Source organism: Castor canadensis, chromosome 14 (assembly GCF_047511655.1).
Source record: "Castor canadensis chromosome 14, mCasCan1.hap1v2, whole genome shotgun sequence".
Taxonomy (NCBI): Eukaryota; Metazoa; Chordata; class Mammalia; order Rodentia; family Castoridae; genus Castor; species Castor canadensis.
Genome location: NC_133399.1, coordinates 16,911,380 through 16,928,165, shown reverse-complemented (window position 1 = coordinate 16,928,165; position 16,786 = coordinate 16,911,380). Strand labels below are relative to the sequence as shown.

Sequence of the window (16,786 nt, the reverse complement as noted above, 5' to 3'; positions counted from 1 at the left end):
AGATCTCCCATGCTCATGGATTGGTAGAATCAACATAGTAAAAATGTCGATACTCCCCAAAGTAATCTACATGTTTAATGCAATTCCCATCAAAATTCCAATGACATTCATTAAAGAGATTGAAAAATCTACTGTTAAATTTATATGGAAACACAAGAGGCCACGAATAGCCAAGGCAATACTCAGTCAAAAGAACAATGCAGGAGGTATCACAATACCTGACTTCAAACTATATTACAAAGCAATAACAATAAAAACAGCATGGTACTGGCACAAAAACAGACATGAAGACCAGTGGAACAGAATAGAAGATCCAGATATGAAGCCACACAACTATGAGCAACTTATCTTTGACAAAGGAACTAAAAATATACGATGGAGAAATAGCAGCCTCTTCAACAAAAACTGCTGGGAAAACTGGTTAGCATTCTGCAAAAAACTGAAACTAGATCCATGTATATCACCCTATACCAAGATTAACTCAAAATGGATCAAGGATCTTAATATCAGACCCCAAACTCTTAAGTTGATACAAGAAAGAGTAGGAAATACTCTGGAGTTAGTAGGTATAGGTAAGAACTTTCTCAATGAAACCCCAGCAGCACAGCAACTAAGAGATAGCATAGATAAATGGGACCTCATAAAACTAAAAAGCTTCTGTTCATCAAAAGAAATGGTCTCTAAACTGAAAAGAACACCCACAGAGTGGGAGAAAATATTTGCCAACTATACATCAGACAAAGGACTGATAACCAGAATATACAGGGAACTTAAAAAACTAAATTCTCCCAAAACTAATGAACCAATAAAGAAATGGGCATGTGAACTAAACAGAACTTTCTCAAAAGAAGAAATTCAAATGGCCAGAAAACATATGAAAAAATGCTCACCATCTCTAGCAATAAAGGAAATGCAAATTAAAACCACACTAAGATTCCACCTCACCCCTGTTAGAATAGTCATCATTAGCAACACCACTAATAACAGGTGTTGGTGAGGATGCGGGGAAAAAGGAACCCTCTTACACTGTTGGTGGGAATGTAGACTAGTACAACCACTCTGGAAAACAATTTGGAGGCTACTTAAAAAGCTGGACATCGATCTACCATTTGATCCATCAATACCACTCTTGGGGATATACCCAAAAGACTGTGACTCCAGAGGCACCTGCACATCCATGTTTATTGAGGCACTATTCACAATAGCCAACTTATGGAAACAGCCAAGATGTCCCACCACTGATGAATGGATTAAGAAAATGTGGTATCTATACACAATGGAATTTTATGCAGCCATGAAGAAGAAAGAAATGTTATCATTCGCTGGTAAATGGATGGAATTGGAGAACATCATTCTGAGTGAGGTTAGCCTGGCTCAAAAAACCAAAATTCATATGTTTTCCCTCATATGTGGACATTAGATCAAGGGCAAACACAACAAGGGGATTGGACTATGAGCACATGATAAAAGCGAGAGCTCACAAGGGAGGGGTGAAGATAGGTAAGACACCTAAAAAACTAGCTAGCATTTGTTGCCCTTAACGCAGAGAAACTAAAGCAGATACCTTAAAGCAACTGAGGCCAATAGGAAAAGGGGAACAGGTACTAGAGAAAAGGTTAGATCAAAAAGAATTAACCTAGAAGGTAACACCCACGCACAGGAAATCAATGTGAGTCAATGCCCTGTATAGCTATCCTTATGTCAACCAGCAAAACCCCTTGTTCCTTCCTATTATGGCTTATACTCTCTCTACAACAAAATTAGAGATAAGGGCAAAATAGTTTCTGCTGGGTATTGAGGGGGGGGAGCAGGAGGGGGCGGAGTGGGTGGTAAGGGAGGGGGCAGGGGCAGGGGGGAGAAATGAACCAAGCCTTGTATGCACATATGAATAATAAAAGAAAAAAAAAAAAAAAGACCAAAAATCGTATGTTAGATGTAGGGCAAATACAGCAATGCTGTTGGACTTGGGTCCCATGACAAGAGGAGAGCACATACAGGATGTATAGGAATAGGTAATAAACACAAAACATGAAAGTGTTTGATGTCTCCTCTCCTGAGGAACTAATACAGAAACCTTAAAGCAACAGAGGTCAACACAAGAAGGAGATCAGGAACCAGTGTAAAGATCAGTTAGAGATGAATCAACTTGGATTGTAACACATTTGTACATGGAAGCAATGCTAAGAATCTCTCTGTATAGCTATCCTAACTCAACTATCAAAAACACTTTGTCTTTCTTATTATGCTTTGTCTTCTCTTCAACAAAGTTAGAGATAAGGGCAGAACAGGTTCTGCCTGGAAGCGAGAGAGGGTGAGGGGGAGAGAAAGAGGGTGGGGGCATGAGGGAGAAATAACCCAAATAATGTATGCACATGTGAATAAATGAGTAAAAAAATATATCTAGGCAGGTTAAAAAAAAAAACTTTGCCTCAGCTGGAACAAGGCCTAAAAGCATGTATGCATTTGAGACTGTGGGGTGCAAAGTGACAGTTACTGAATTTACTCCCCAGAGGTCCTGAACAGTCCTGAAGTCCTCAGTCCCCAGTTTCTGGATTGGTAATAAGGGTGTGTTCCAGGGTGACAGATAAGGTACAAAGATCCCATATTTTAAGAGTCTGTCAAAGTGTTTTTGAATTCCAACCTGGGCCTTGCAAAGAATGAAGTACTGTTTCTGGCTGATGGGATGACTCCCAGCTTTAATTCTATCACTACTGGGGGCACATTTGGGGCTAGACCTGGGAGATTATGTTCAGCCCATATACCTGGAATCTTGAAGGGAAGTTTTGGAATTTCAATAGGCCTCCCCTCAAGTGCATAGAGCAGCCATTCGTCTTCTTGTGCAACTGTGAGGATTAGAGTCTTTGCTTTAGGTCCTCTCAACTTTAAGGTTGCTGTGCCATCCAAATCAAAAGCTATCTGCTCCCTCAGTTTAAATAACAACTCCCTGCCCATCAGGCCCACAGAGCAGTCAGGGACATAGAGGAATTCTTGCCTTACCTCATGACTCCCAAGATGGCATTGTCTAGCCACTAGGAAGGGGCGGCAGATTCAGTCCCCTATTGCCCCAATAATTGTTGTATGCTTGTTGGGTCACAACTGAATGTTCAGCACCTGTGTCCACCATGAGGTCAACAGAATGGCCCCATATTTTCATTTGGACCATAGGCTCCTGGGGGCCAATAGAATAGAGCCCAGTCTGTCCTAGTCTTCCTCATAGCCTTCCAGTATTGCCAGATTGACGAAGTTTTCCTCCCAAGAGCTGGCTCCCCTGCAGGTGGGCTGATATTTTCCTTCGATGACTTGGCTTCTGCCTCTAATCTGGAGGGCTTTTTGGGGGTCCCCAGTCTACTTGGGACATTCAATCTTCCAATGCTCTTCCTGATGACAGTAAGCACATTGGTTTTGTCCCAGTTCCTCCCTCAAGTGGGGGTGTCTTGGAGCATTTGCCATTACCCTTGGGGATTGCCTCTGGCTCAGCCTCTGCCTCTTCCTCTATCTGGATTTGCTCACTGGGGCCCATCTGATTGTCCAGAAAGAACTGCTGCAAGGTTGTCTATTTTATTTTTCATCTTTCTGTCAGCCTCCTGCTTAGCTTCCCGATCTCAACTGATAAAAATCTTTATGGCCACCTGCAGAAGCTAGCTAGCATTCATTCCAGCAAATCCCTCCAGTTTCTGCAATTTTCACCTTGTGTCTCCCTGGTTTGCCAACAAAGGCAGCATTTATCATCTGTTGGGTTTCAGTGGTTTCTGGGTCAAAGGGTGTGTATAAATGGAAAGCATCACATAAGTACTTATAGAACTGGCTGGGACTCTCATATTGCCCTTGGTGGACTTCTGATGTTTTGCTCATGTTCATGGCTTTTTTCCCTCCTTCCTTCATGCCTCCCAATAGTGCCTCTTGGTACCATTCAAGTTGCTGGTAATCTCAGCTATTATTGGGGTCCCAAAGTAGGTCCTCCTTGGGGAATTAGGTCTGAGCATATACTTGGGCATTTAGAGTGCCCTCAGGGGCGTGTTGTCCTAATCACTTTAGAGCTGCCAGCATTATACATAGCTGCTCTTCATTTTTAAATCGAGTCAGAAGCTGTCAATAGTCTTCCCAGGTGGGTTGTGAATCTGGATGATAGACTGCATCAAATCAATCAGACCCTGACATTTTTCCATGAAGGAGGGGTTATGATGTTTCCAGTTGAGGAGATCTGTGATGGTAAAGGGCTGACAGACAAGTACCCTTCCTCCTCCTTGTACTTGGCCTTCTTGGTCATAACACATGGGGCTTTGGACTTCCCTCAGGGGCATCTGCAGGGCAGCTGAAGTCTGAGGAGAGGAGGGGTCCTCATGGAGACTGGTCAGATGCTTTCGATTGAGTGGGGAATGTGGGTGAGTAATGGTGGACTCAAAGTGGTATAGAGTCCTTAGGACTCAGGGAGTTCAGGGGATTTGAGGCCCCAGATGCTTCTGAACCAGATTTTACAGGTGTGATTGTCCCTTTAGTTTCCCCATCCAGTGTTGGAGGTGGGGAACTGGGTACTGGTGGTAGAGGTGGGCAATGTGGCACATAGGTTAGTGGCATTTCCTCATGTTCCTCAGCCAATATAGGCTTCTTCGCTTTTTATCTACACTTGGAAGTTGCAGCCACCCAAGCTACCATAATTCTACAGGCCTCAGCCATGTGGGCTGGCTGAGAACAGCATCCTGCCAGCAATCAATATAGGAAAATTGTTCTGGGTATCCAGGCTTCCCTATAATTACTTTATAAACTTCATGAACCACAGTTTTATCCAGTGACCCTCCTAGGCGCCACCCTACACCAAGAGCAGGCCAATCTACTTCACAAAGGGCCTTAAGCTTGTTAGGAGTTAACTTAACTCCATAGTCTCCATTAAATCCCTTATTAAAGTTTTTAACCATGCACTCCAAGGGAGTGTTTTTACTCTGATTTCCACCCATCTCCTCCCATGGTCAGATGGCAAGACAGACACAGAGGGGAGAGGTTTTGGAAGAACACTTACTTTGTCTGTCTCTGACCACTTCCCTTGCAGGAATTTAGGCATGTCTTTGGCCCTAGTGAGTCTGTATAAACACCAGACCTGAGGCCCTGTTAAGGCTCATGCTTGACCTTATGAGTTTGCCATGGACCCACAGATTGGGACTTCTCACTTGCTTCACAGCTGGGCTGCATCTCAGTCTCACATTTTCACACACTCTCACATAGCACAGTACTTCCACCCCACTCTCTGAACCTGAGAGACACAGTTTCACCCCAAAAGGTGGTTAGTAACAGTCACTGGGAGGTGCTCAAGCTCCCCTTCTGCCTCCTGAGCCAGACCTGGATTTGAACCCGAGTTCTTACCAGTCTGATGAGTGGCACGTCCCATCTGTCATTGGTTCCTGTGCCTCACCAGATTCCATTGCACATCCAAGGCTTTCACTCTGACTTGTAGGGAGGATGGATCCCTCCTCTAAATCAAGCTGTCCATTGGCGACTGGTGGGATCTTCTCCCAGCAATCTGGAGGACACACCCTGGTGACAAAGGAGGTGACAAATCACCATCTCTGCAATCCCAGACGAGCCCCCAAGAAATGTTGTGGGACTCTCAAGCTGAGATATGAGACACTGAGGCAGTTTAGCAGGAAGCAACGTTTTGTTGTACCAGCACAGACTCAGGGGACTCAAGTCCAAAGGCTGAGCCCTGAGAACAAAGAATTCTCCCCTTATATACCCTTGCAAGCAGGTTACAGAAGCAAAAAGCAAAACTCAACCCACATATGGCTGCATGTGACTTCATTGGCTATTTCATTCCCCCAGTGCTATGTGACCTTTATGTTTCAATTCTTTAAGTTTTATCTCTCTGCTTTGCCATCCCTTCCCCCTGCCTCATTGTCAGAACACAGCCTGTCTGTTTCTTTTCTGGTCCTCTTCCCTGCTACAGTATGACAATGACAATAGTAGTAATAGCACATGAATGTATTTGTGATACTTTCTGGAAGGGAATCAGTCGGAGGCAGGGAGAGGAAAGGAAACCAAGCGGTGAAGAGCACGTAAGTACACTACTTATATGCATATGAAGACAGAATAATGAAACCCACCAAAACACTGTTTGAAAATGGAGAAGATGGGAATATAATAAAGGGAGTGAACTTGTTCAAGATATACTATACTCATGTATGAAATTATCTCAATGAAGTCCCCTCATGTTATTAATTTATAATAAATCAAAAATAAAATTTAAAAATTAACTTAAAAAACAGAAAATGTGCCTGATTACTAGAAAAATGGGGGGGGACACAATACCTTCTCTATATATCAAGCAAACTCAATAAGAAAGAAACTAGGAAAACAATCACAGTATTCTCCAAAAATACCTAGAATTAAGTCAGATGCCTGTGGCTCATACCTGTTGTCTCAAGATACATGGTAGACTGAGATCTTAGTTCTAGGCAAAACCAGGGTAAGAAAAAAAGTTCATGAGGCCCCCATATCAACAGAAGAAAAGCTTGATGTGGTGATGTGCACCTGTCATCCCAGCTATGGTGGGAAGCATAAATACAAGGATCACAGTCCAGGCTGGCCCCAGGTCAAAACTGAGGCCCTTGTGTACACGTGTGTGTAAAAGCAAAAATGAGACCTGTTGAAACTATTTCAGGAATGAGGGGAGGAGCATAAAGGAGAGCAGGGGAGGGAGGAAATTTAAGTATGATATATTTGATACATTGTCAGAACTTTTGTAAATGCCACAATGCACCCCCACCCAACAAAACAGTTAAAAAAAAAAAGAATGGGCAAAAAAGGCAACTATGGGGAAAAAATAACTAGAGAGAAAAGGCCTGGAGACATTGCTCAAGTGGTAAAGCACCTACCTAGCAAGAACAAAACCCTGAGTTCAAATTCCAGTACCACCAAAAAAAGGAAAATCACTAAGACTAAACCTAACTAAAGATGTGAAATACATCTGTAAAGAAAATTGTAAAAAGAAATTGAGAAAATATTACAAGGTGGAAAGACATCCCATGTTAAATGGACCAACAGAATTAATATTGTGAAAAATACAGCATTTTCTGGACTGACAGCATGGCTCAAATGGTTGAGCACCTGCCTAGCAAGCTCAGGCCCTGAGTTTAAACTCCAGTACAACTAGTTATTGTCATTATTAATACTTAGAACTAATATTGTCATCTATAGATTGGATGCACTCACCATTAAATTCTAACAAGTCATTTAAAAAATCCTAAGATTCATATAGAAGCACAAAAGACTGTTAACAGTCAAACCTATTCCAAGCAAAAACAGCAATGCTGGAGCTATCACTATACTCAAACTCAATTATACTACAGAGCCACAGTAACAAAACCAGAATGGTACTGGTACAGAAAAAAAAATACACATAGACAAATGGAATATAAGACTCAAAAACAAACCCACACAGCTATCACCATCTAGTTGTCCACAAAAGTGCCTAAAACATACATAGGAGAAAAATAATCTCTTTAACAAGTGGTACTAGCAAAACTAGATATTCTCATGTAGAGGACTTAAAATTGATCCTTACCTAGCCACTAAGTGAAACTGAAGTCAAAATGAATGAAAGGTCTTAATGTAAGATCTGAAACTACTAGAGGAAAACATATTCAAGAAAACTTCAAGATATGGGCATAGGCAATGGCTTTCTTAACATGACTCTAATTGCTCAGGAAATGATAGCAAGAATAGACAGATGGAATTGTATCAAATTAAAAACACTTCTGCTTAGCAAACAATTAACAGCTAGGCATGGTAGCACACACCTATAATCAGCACTTGGGAGGCAAATGCATGAGGACCATGAATTCAAGACCAGTATGGGCTACATAGTGAGATACAGGCCAGTGAGACCCTGTCTCAAAAAATAACAAAAAGGGGTTTGCACTGTGGCCCAAGCATGAGACCCTGAGTTCAAATCCCAGTACCACAAAAAAATTAACTATAAAAAGAAATTAAGAGTTAAGAGGCCATCTAAAGAAGAAATAAAATCTTTGCTAAATTTTCACCCAATAGTCTGTATTACTATCCAGACTACGTAAAGAATTTAAAAAACTAAACACCAAAAGAACAAGGAATCCAAACAATAAATGAGAAAATGCACTGAACTATACTTTTCAAATGAAGTACAAATAACCAATAAACACATGAAAAAATATATATCTTTAGCCATCAGGTAAATGCAAGCCAAAACTACATTGAGATTCCATCTCACTGCATTTAGAATGCCTACCATCAAGAAAACATTAGCCAGGTGCCAGTGGCTCACACCTGTAATCCTAGCTACTAAGGAGGCAGAGATCAGAGGTTCATGGTTCAAAGACATCCTGGGCAAATAGTTGGCGAGACTCTATCTCAAAAAAAAACCCTTCACAAAAAAGGTCTGGTGGAGTGACTTAAGGTGTAGACCCTAAGTTCAAACTCCAGTAGCACAAATAAAAAAGGAAAGAAAACACAAAACACCAAATGCTGGCAAAGATATGGGGTGGTGAGAATCAACCCTTATACACTATTGGTGAGAATGTAAATTATTGCAGTAACTCTGGAAGTCAGTATAAAGTTTCCTCAAAAGACTAGAAATAGAACTACATCATGACTTTGCTATACTATTCCTCTTGTAATCAAAGCCATTACACAAATAAAGATATATCTGCAAAGCTATGTTTATTATAGCACTATTCTCTCTTTTTTTCCCTTCTTTTTGCTATGTGATATTTCTTTTTTTTTTCCTTTTTCTTTTATTATTCATATGTGCATACAAGGCTTGGTTCATTTCTCCCCCCTGCCCCCACCCCCTCCCTTACCACCCACTCTGCCCCCTCCCTCTCCCCCACTCAATACCCAGCAGAAACTATTTTGCCCTTATCTCTAATTTTGTTGTAGAGAGAGTATAGCAATAATAGGAAGGAACAAGGGGTTTTGCTGGTTGAGATAAGGATAGCTATACAGGGCATTGACTCACATTGATTTCCTATGCGTGGGTGTTACCTTCTAGGTTAATTCTTTTTGATCTAACCTTTTCTCTAGTTCCTGTTCCCCTTTTCCTATTGGCCTCAGTTGCTTTAAGGTATCTGCTTTAGTTTCTCTGTGTTAAGGGCAACAAATGCTAGCTAGTTTTTTAGGTGTCTTACCTATCCTCACCCCTTCCTTGTGTGTTCTCGCTTTTATCATGTGCTCATAGTCCAATCCACTTGTTGTGTTTGCCCTTGATCTAATGTCCACATATGAGGGAGAACATACGATTTTTGGTCTTTTGGGCCAGGCTAACCTCACTCAGAATGATGTTCTCCAATTCCATCCATTTACCAGCGAATGATAACATTTCGTTCTTCTTCATGGCTGCATAAAATTCCATTGTGTATAGATACCACATTTTCTTAATCCATTCGTCAGTGGTGGGGCATCTTGGCTGTTTCCATAACTTGGCTATTGTGAATAGTGCTGCAATAAACATGGGTGTGCAGGTGCCTCTGGAGTAACCTGTGTCACAGTCTTTTGGGTATATTCCCAAGAGTGGTATTGCTGGATCATTATAGCACTATTCTCAATAACCATGCCATAGAATCAGTCTAGATGACCTCCAATGGATGAATTCATACAAAAGTGTGGCATATGTACACAGTGAAGTATTACAGACACCAAGAAAAGTGAAATCATGTCATTTGCAGAAAAATAGATGGAACAGGTGATCATCATATTAAGCAAAATAAGCCAGACTCAGAAAGAAATGAATCACATATTTTCCCTCATATGTGGAAACAAAAATGAAAAGATATAAAAATGGAAGTGTCGCAATTAGAGAATAGGAAGGTAACAAGTAGAAGGGGGAGAAAGATTCTAAGTATGAGTAATATCAAAGCACTTTATATACATGTACAAAAATGTCACCACCAAACCCACTGTTTTGAACAATTTATCTACACTACAACCAAAACAAACGGGCTGGAAGCATGGCTCAAGTGGAGGAGCACCTGCCTAGGAAGCATGGGGCCCTGAGTTCAAACTGCAGTACTGCCAAAAAGAAAACAAAAACCCACAATATCACTAAAAATGAAAGACACAGTGTCCCCGATAGTCTACCAGAATCTCCATGAGATGCTCCTGCCTTCCTCTCTGATTCATCTCCTCTTTCTCTTCTTCCAAATATTTTTGCACATAAGCCCTTTGTACAAATATTCAAATGGAACCATATATTTAGTCCCATTTCCTGCAACAGCTAGAAGAAGGAAGACTATATAGATCACAAGATGCAGGGGATTGAAGAAGAAAACAAAACTGGTTTATCCAAAGAATAACTTTACCCTGTACTTGGAAAATGAAAACACTTAGTCACATTGTTCTCAAACAAAAGTTATTAAATCTTGTGTTCTGCAATGTCCTAAAACATTTTCTTTCTTTGGCTACAACCACCACCATTGCTTCTCAGCCTTTTGGCTAAGATCAAGTGTAATCCAGCAACCAGTTTTACAGGGCTGTTTCCTAGAGTATATTTTTGTAGAGACTGATGCCTCTAGGCTATATGTGAGTGAAAACTGGTATCATTCTTGAAAGTAGAAGCGGGAGGATTCTCCAAGAGTAAAGCATTGATAGTTGGGGTGTTGCAGCCCTTGTACACATGGGCATTACGAGCCCCATGCTAAGACTTCCCTTCTGGTGATAAAGGTTCATCTTGTTGATTACTTTTTCAAGATAAAAGTTGTTCTGTGTCTATTGTTCTTATTCTTGAGCTGGACTGTAAAAATCAGTGCCTTGTGAATTATTGGAAAATGGTCCATACTCTCTGGACTGGAGCAGAGGACATACAATGGATTCATTTGAGCATCCCAGCAGAGTCCTCCCTGTACAGAAGACAGCTCATCCCTTGCCATATTCTCTTATAACATGCCTGGAATTTTGTCTACAGTTACCTTCAACATCAAGGATAAAAGTTATGACAAAGTCATTGGAACAATTTGGTGTGTTTCCTGTCAACAACTCTTAAGTTAAGGAGCTCAGGACACACATGAATTTGAAACTATCCCTTCTCATGATTTTGATAGGCAAAGAAACTCCATCTGCCTTCTTTCAGATATTCCCTCAAAGCTTCCCATGAGGAAGAAGATGAATGAAGGAAATAAGTCTATTTGGAAAATAATATCATGAACAAAGAGCCCCTGGAGAAGGAATAGACATATCTGAAGAACAAAAAGATCCCAAGGATAGAAAACAACATGATACAAAAATATCTGTCTACTTTGGTTTCTTTGCTAATGAGAACAATATTGCTCAGAGAATAGAGTAGAAATAGGACAATTAATATAATGAGCACTCATGGGAATTCTACCCCACAGGCCCTGCAAATAGTGAGTCTCCAAATCTCTTTCAGAGATTGAACTGGGGTTCAATAGGCCCAGGAATGTGGGGGTTCAAACCAACCCTTGAAGAGGACTTATGCCTGATGCTACATCCTCAACTTCCTTGGAGCTGTGTTGAACCTCCATCACACAGGGAAGAAAGGACTCAGGGAAAAAAACACCATTGGAAGTCCTCGTGTGAAGCAGGTATGGAGAGAGGCAAAGCTCTTGAACAGTGGACTTTGGTGGTAAAAATGGATCAGTGCAGTGAGGAAAAACCATTCACTTAAAGCATTCTGTATAATCAGTTCCTGGTCTTTCTCAACTTTTCCTCTTCCTGGCTTCTTCTCGTCTTGCTTCCTCTCTCTTCTAGAAACCAGTTTTGAGAATCTCTCACCTTCATGGTAGAAATTCAACTTCTCTTAGGACAAGAATCTCTCAACACTTACATAGCCAGTCATCATAGCTGTTTTCCTGAAGTCATTGATTCCCTTCTCCTCCTCCATCAAAATTTTTAAGTATGTTACCATGTTTAGATTTCTTTTTATGCAACTGTGATGCATGCTTCCTTTCTTGCCAGCAATTCAATAGTATTTCAATTATTTAGAATTTTGACTTTATAAATGAAAGACATTAACTATCATCAATAAAAAGAGTTTATCTATACATTCTAGTTTTCTATATGGCACATTTTGTTGCTTCTAATTTTGCAATTTATATTTTCAGTTGCTGAGAGTTTCTTCAGCTCTTGGGCTCCTTTTTAACCAAGTATCCAAAGTAAATAAAATTTTTCAGCATGATGAACAAATTATTAAACAAAATGAATGACTGCTTGAGTTCTCTTGCTTTGAATAGTAGAAATTGAGTCATACTTAGGAATCCCCTTTTGGGGTGAATTTTGTGTTCCATTTTACCCTCCTTCTGCAAACCCAACAGCCCCATGGAAAAAAGAAACCAAACAGGAACTGGGAACTTTATCCTCCTGGGATTCACAGAGGACTCGGACCTGCAGTCTCTCCTCTTTGGGCTATTTCTGTCAATGTACTTGACCACAGTCTTTGGGAATCTGCTCATCATCCTGACAATCATCTCAGACCCCCACCTGCACACACCCATGTACTTCTTCCTCTCCAGCCTGTCCTTGGCTGACATCGCCTTCACTTCCACCACCATCCCAAAGTCCCTGCTGAATATACACACTCAGACCAAGATTATCACCTATGCAGGCTGCATCACCCAGATATTCTTTTTCATTGTATTTGGGTGCCTGGACAATTTACTTCTGACAGTGATGGCCTATGACCGCTTTGTGGCCATCTGTCACCCTCTGCACTATGTGGTCATCATGAACTACAGGATCTGTGGGAATCTGATTCTGGAGTCCTGGCTGGTCAGTGTCATGGGCTCCCTTCCTGAAACCTTGACCATTTTAAGGCTTTCTTTTTGCACCAACACAGAAATCCCACACTATTTTTGTGACCTTCCTGAAGTCCTGAAGGTTGCCTGCTCTGACACTCTCATCAATAACATCGTGGTGTATTCTGTGACCATCATCCTGGGTGTCATCCCTCTCACTGGGATTCTCTTCTCCTATTCTCAGATTTTTACCTCCATCTTGAGGATTTCATCAGCAGACGGCAAGTACAAAGCCTTTTCCACCTGTGGGTCTCACCTCTTGGTGGTTTCCTTATTCTATGGCACTGGCCTTGGGGTCTACCTCAGTTCTGTAGCCACAATGTCCTCTAAGATGAGTCTGATAGCTTCTGTGATATACAACATGGTCACCCCCATGCTCAATCCCTTCATCTACACCCTCAGGAACAGGGACATGAAGGGGGCCCTCAGGAGACTCCTGGGCAACATGGGGTCTGTCAGTGAAGGGGCCATGGCAAGACCCTCATGAGTAGCCATGGAAACCTACTGAGGACCAGAGAGCCTGGCAGCTTTCATCCAATGCTTTAACTATTTCTGCTTTGATGTGTTTCAAACAGGTCATCTTTGTGTCTGCCTACTGGATTTTCCTGCCCTAGGAACTGCTCATTACATTACATATTACATCACACTTTTCACCATCTAACCAGACATCTTAACTTTGTTTAATGTTATCAGGCATGTTATGTTATATGCAGTAATGATATTTTTGTTTTCACTGCAATGAAATAACTGTATATACTACTGGCTACAGTAGTATACAGTATACAATGTGTCATGACCAAATGAGGGTACTTAGCATTTCCATCTCCTGAAATGTCTCTTTGTATTAGGAAGTTTTGAACTGCTCTCTTGAGAGTTTTACAAAATTATCATAAATTGTTGAAAATTATGGTGCTCTAAAACATTAGAATTTATTCTTCTCATGCACCTGCATTTTGGTACCCTTTATCCAACCTTACACTTCCTACCTTCTAATCACCACTGTTGTACTCTCTTCTACTGTGAAATCAACTTCATTAGCTTCCACATATGAGTAGAAGCATGCTGTATTTATTTCTGCTCATTTTGGTTCACCTAATTTTAAATGTTTAACACATGCTCAGAAGTGATATGATGGGTGGATCCAGAATTATGGAAATGTCCTGGAAATTTATTTACAGCAAAATACCAAGGTAGTATAAATAAAATTAACTCAGTTTTCCCCTTTATCTGATTCACTTCCTTTCAGTGAAACTAGCTTATTTGAAATTTTCTACTCATCCATGCTTTACATTACTTCAATTTCTTATCCATCTTTGCAACAAAAATACCTAATGGAGTTCTTAGTAAGGACTTTATGTGCACTGAATATTTGTCATATGGATTGAAAATCAGATGGATAGGTCATTTAATATAAAATACAGTTTGGACCAGAAAATGCAAATATATTAAATTCATATACTGTCTTAGGATAGAAAATAAATTAATATTTATTGATATTGATATCAACTACCTTCTTTATGAATCAATTTCAATGCCACTTTTATAATAGCTTCAAATTTCAGAGGATTTATAGTGTATTAATCTTCCTTCTTGATATATATATGTATAAAAGACTTGAGGAAGCTCATAATTTTTTGATGGATGCATGTTTATCAAAGATATTCATGAAAAAGAGAAGTACATATACCTCTCTTTTTTAAAACTAACTTGATCATTTTTATTTAAAATCACGGTTGAGTTGTCTTCCCAATGCTTGTTCTCAACTTTTTGCTCAAGAGTGGAACGTGAGTTGTTTGGGGGTGGTGATAAAATCAACTTAAAACATCACTTAGGGGTTATCATATATCTTCATTTCCTATGGCTGGTAGAACAAATTATAGCAAGCAAGGTCACTAAAAGAACAATATACAACATATTGTCTTAGAGATCTGGAGATCAGAATTTCAAAATACTTTAACTGGGAGAAAATTAAGGTGCCTGCAGAACTATGTTCCTCTTTGAGGATCTAAGGCATAATCGTTTCCCTTACCTTTTCTGACTTCTAAAGGCTGGCCAATTTCCATGGCTGATATCTGTTTTCTACATCTCCTTAGCCAGCATGGATAACTGAATCCGTCTCACATCACAATCCTCAAGACTTGTCCTTTCTGCCTTCCTGTTCCCCATGGAAGGACCCTTGCCAGGACACAGGCTACCCCTAGGCACTCTAGGACAAACTTTAAGACCAGGCTTAATTCTGTCTAAAATTTTAATTTCTTTTTTTCTCTGTCACCTAATATGTTTACAAGTTCAAGGATTAGCATATGAATATCTTTGCAATGTTATTCTGTCCAACATATGATACAATGCAAATTTTCTGAGAGCAATGTAAGATTAAATATGTTAGGTGGAAAGCAAAGAAAAAATGTTTTCATTACTTTTTTCCAACACTGAGGGCTGAGTTTAATGGTGCACATCTATAATCCCAGCTGGTAGTGAGGCAGAGACAGGACCATAGCATTTAAGACTAGCCCCAGGCAAAACCCTGAGGCCGTATGTAAACAACAGCTAAAGCAAAACAGTCTGGGGGCATGACTCAAATGGTACAGCACTAGCCAAGCAAGAAAAGGCCCTGAATTCCAACATCAATACTAGTAAAAAAAAAAAAACCAAGAAGAAAAGAAAAAGAAAAATCAGAATCACAAAAATAATGATGAACTAAAGAAGCTGAAACATGCATACAAGAGTATACATATCATAGGATTTCATTTAAACAATGTTCAAAATGGCAAAAAAATCTTTATTGTTAGATTCATGGATAGTGTTAATGCTGGGGATAAAAGTTGCAAGTAGATTGGGCAAAGGGAAGATTTCTCCCCCAAGATCCTGGGAAGAGGTAGAGGCACAAAACTGTATCCTTCTGCCTTTCTATCTCTGCTAAAGTAGCACCATTTTTGAACAGTGCATAGTTTAAAATTGTGTTGTCAGTATAAAATCAAAGCCATTGACACCATGTGTCTAATTAAATAAAAGATAATTAAAAGTTTAAAAACATAAATCAACTTCTAAGTCCCAAAAGGAACATTCTAAGAGCTTAGTAAAAATGTATGGACCTCCTCTTACTGCAGAAATCTCTTAACAGTTTCAAACTGTTGGGTCTGGGGGATCAGAAGACAAAACGAGCTAGTGCTCCCATCTCCCATGAGAGCACTGTGAGCCCTACATCCTCTAAAGGGATGGAAGGGTTCATAAGCCATGGCCCCCTGAAGATGCCTCAAAATGCCACAAGGCTGATAAGCAGGCTTTTCCAGAATTGTGTATATGTTCCTGCAGAGATATGTTAAGAGACCACTCCACTCCTAACTCCTGCCCTCCCCTCCCCAACAGAGTGTTTCTACAAAGGTATATCAAAAGGCCACTCCATCCCTGACTCCTAACTCCCCTCCCCAACAAAAAGAACCAAATAAAAAAACCCATCTGTGAATGACAGAGGGCTACCAATTTTCCAGGCTCCCTGTCTGTCTCAAAGGGCAGCTTTTCTTTCCTCTCTAATAAATCTTACATGAGTGCTGACCTTGTCTCGTGAGTCAGTCTCACTGGCCAATTCTTTCACTAGTGAAGGCAACAGGAAGGAAAGAGCAGGTAATACTCTGGAAGCAATAGGTATTGGTAAGAACTTCCTAAATAGGACCCCAGCAGCTCAGCAACTAAGAGAAAGGATGGAAAAATGGGACTACATAAAATTAAAAATCTTCTGCACAACAAAGAAATGATCTTTAAACTAAAGAGACCACCGGCAGAATAGGAGAAAATATTTGCCAGTTATACATGAGACAAAGGACTGATAACCAGAATATACAGGGAACTTAGAAAAATAAACTCTCCCAAAATCAATGAACCAATAAAGAAATGGGCAACTGAACTAAACAAATCTTTCTCAAAAGAAGAAATTCAAATGGCAAAAAACACATGAAAAAATGCTCACTATCTCTAGCCACCATAAAGGAAATGCAAATCAAAACTACACTAAGATTCTA

General features: G+C 40.3%; 1 protein-coding gene across 1 annotated transcript; it reads left to right on the top strand.

Annotated features, from left to right (window-relative positions):
* Positions 1-12,294: 12,294 nt before the first annotated feature.
* LOC141416114 (olfactory receptor 7C2-like) lies at positions 12,295-13,257 on the top strand. The gene has a single exon (XM_074053252.1). It carries the CDS (start codon positions 12,295-12,297, stop codon positions 13,255-13,257), a length of 963 nt encoding a protein of 320 aa, XP_073909353.1.
* The last annotated feature ends 3,529 nt before the right edge of the window (positions 13,258-16,786 follow it).

Excerpts from the sequence above, each read along its gene's own strand:
- LOC141416114 (XM_074053252.1), top strand. The coding sequence starts at position 12,295 with ATGGAAAAAAGAAACCAAACAGGAACTGGGAACTTTATCCTCCTGGGA.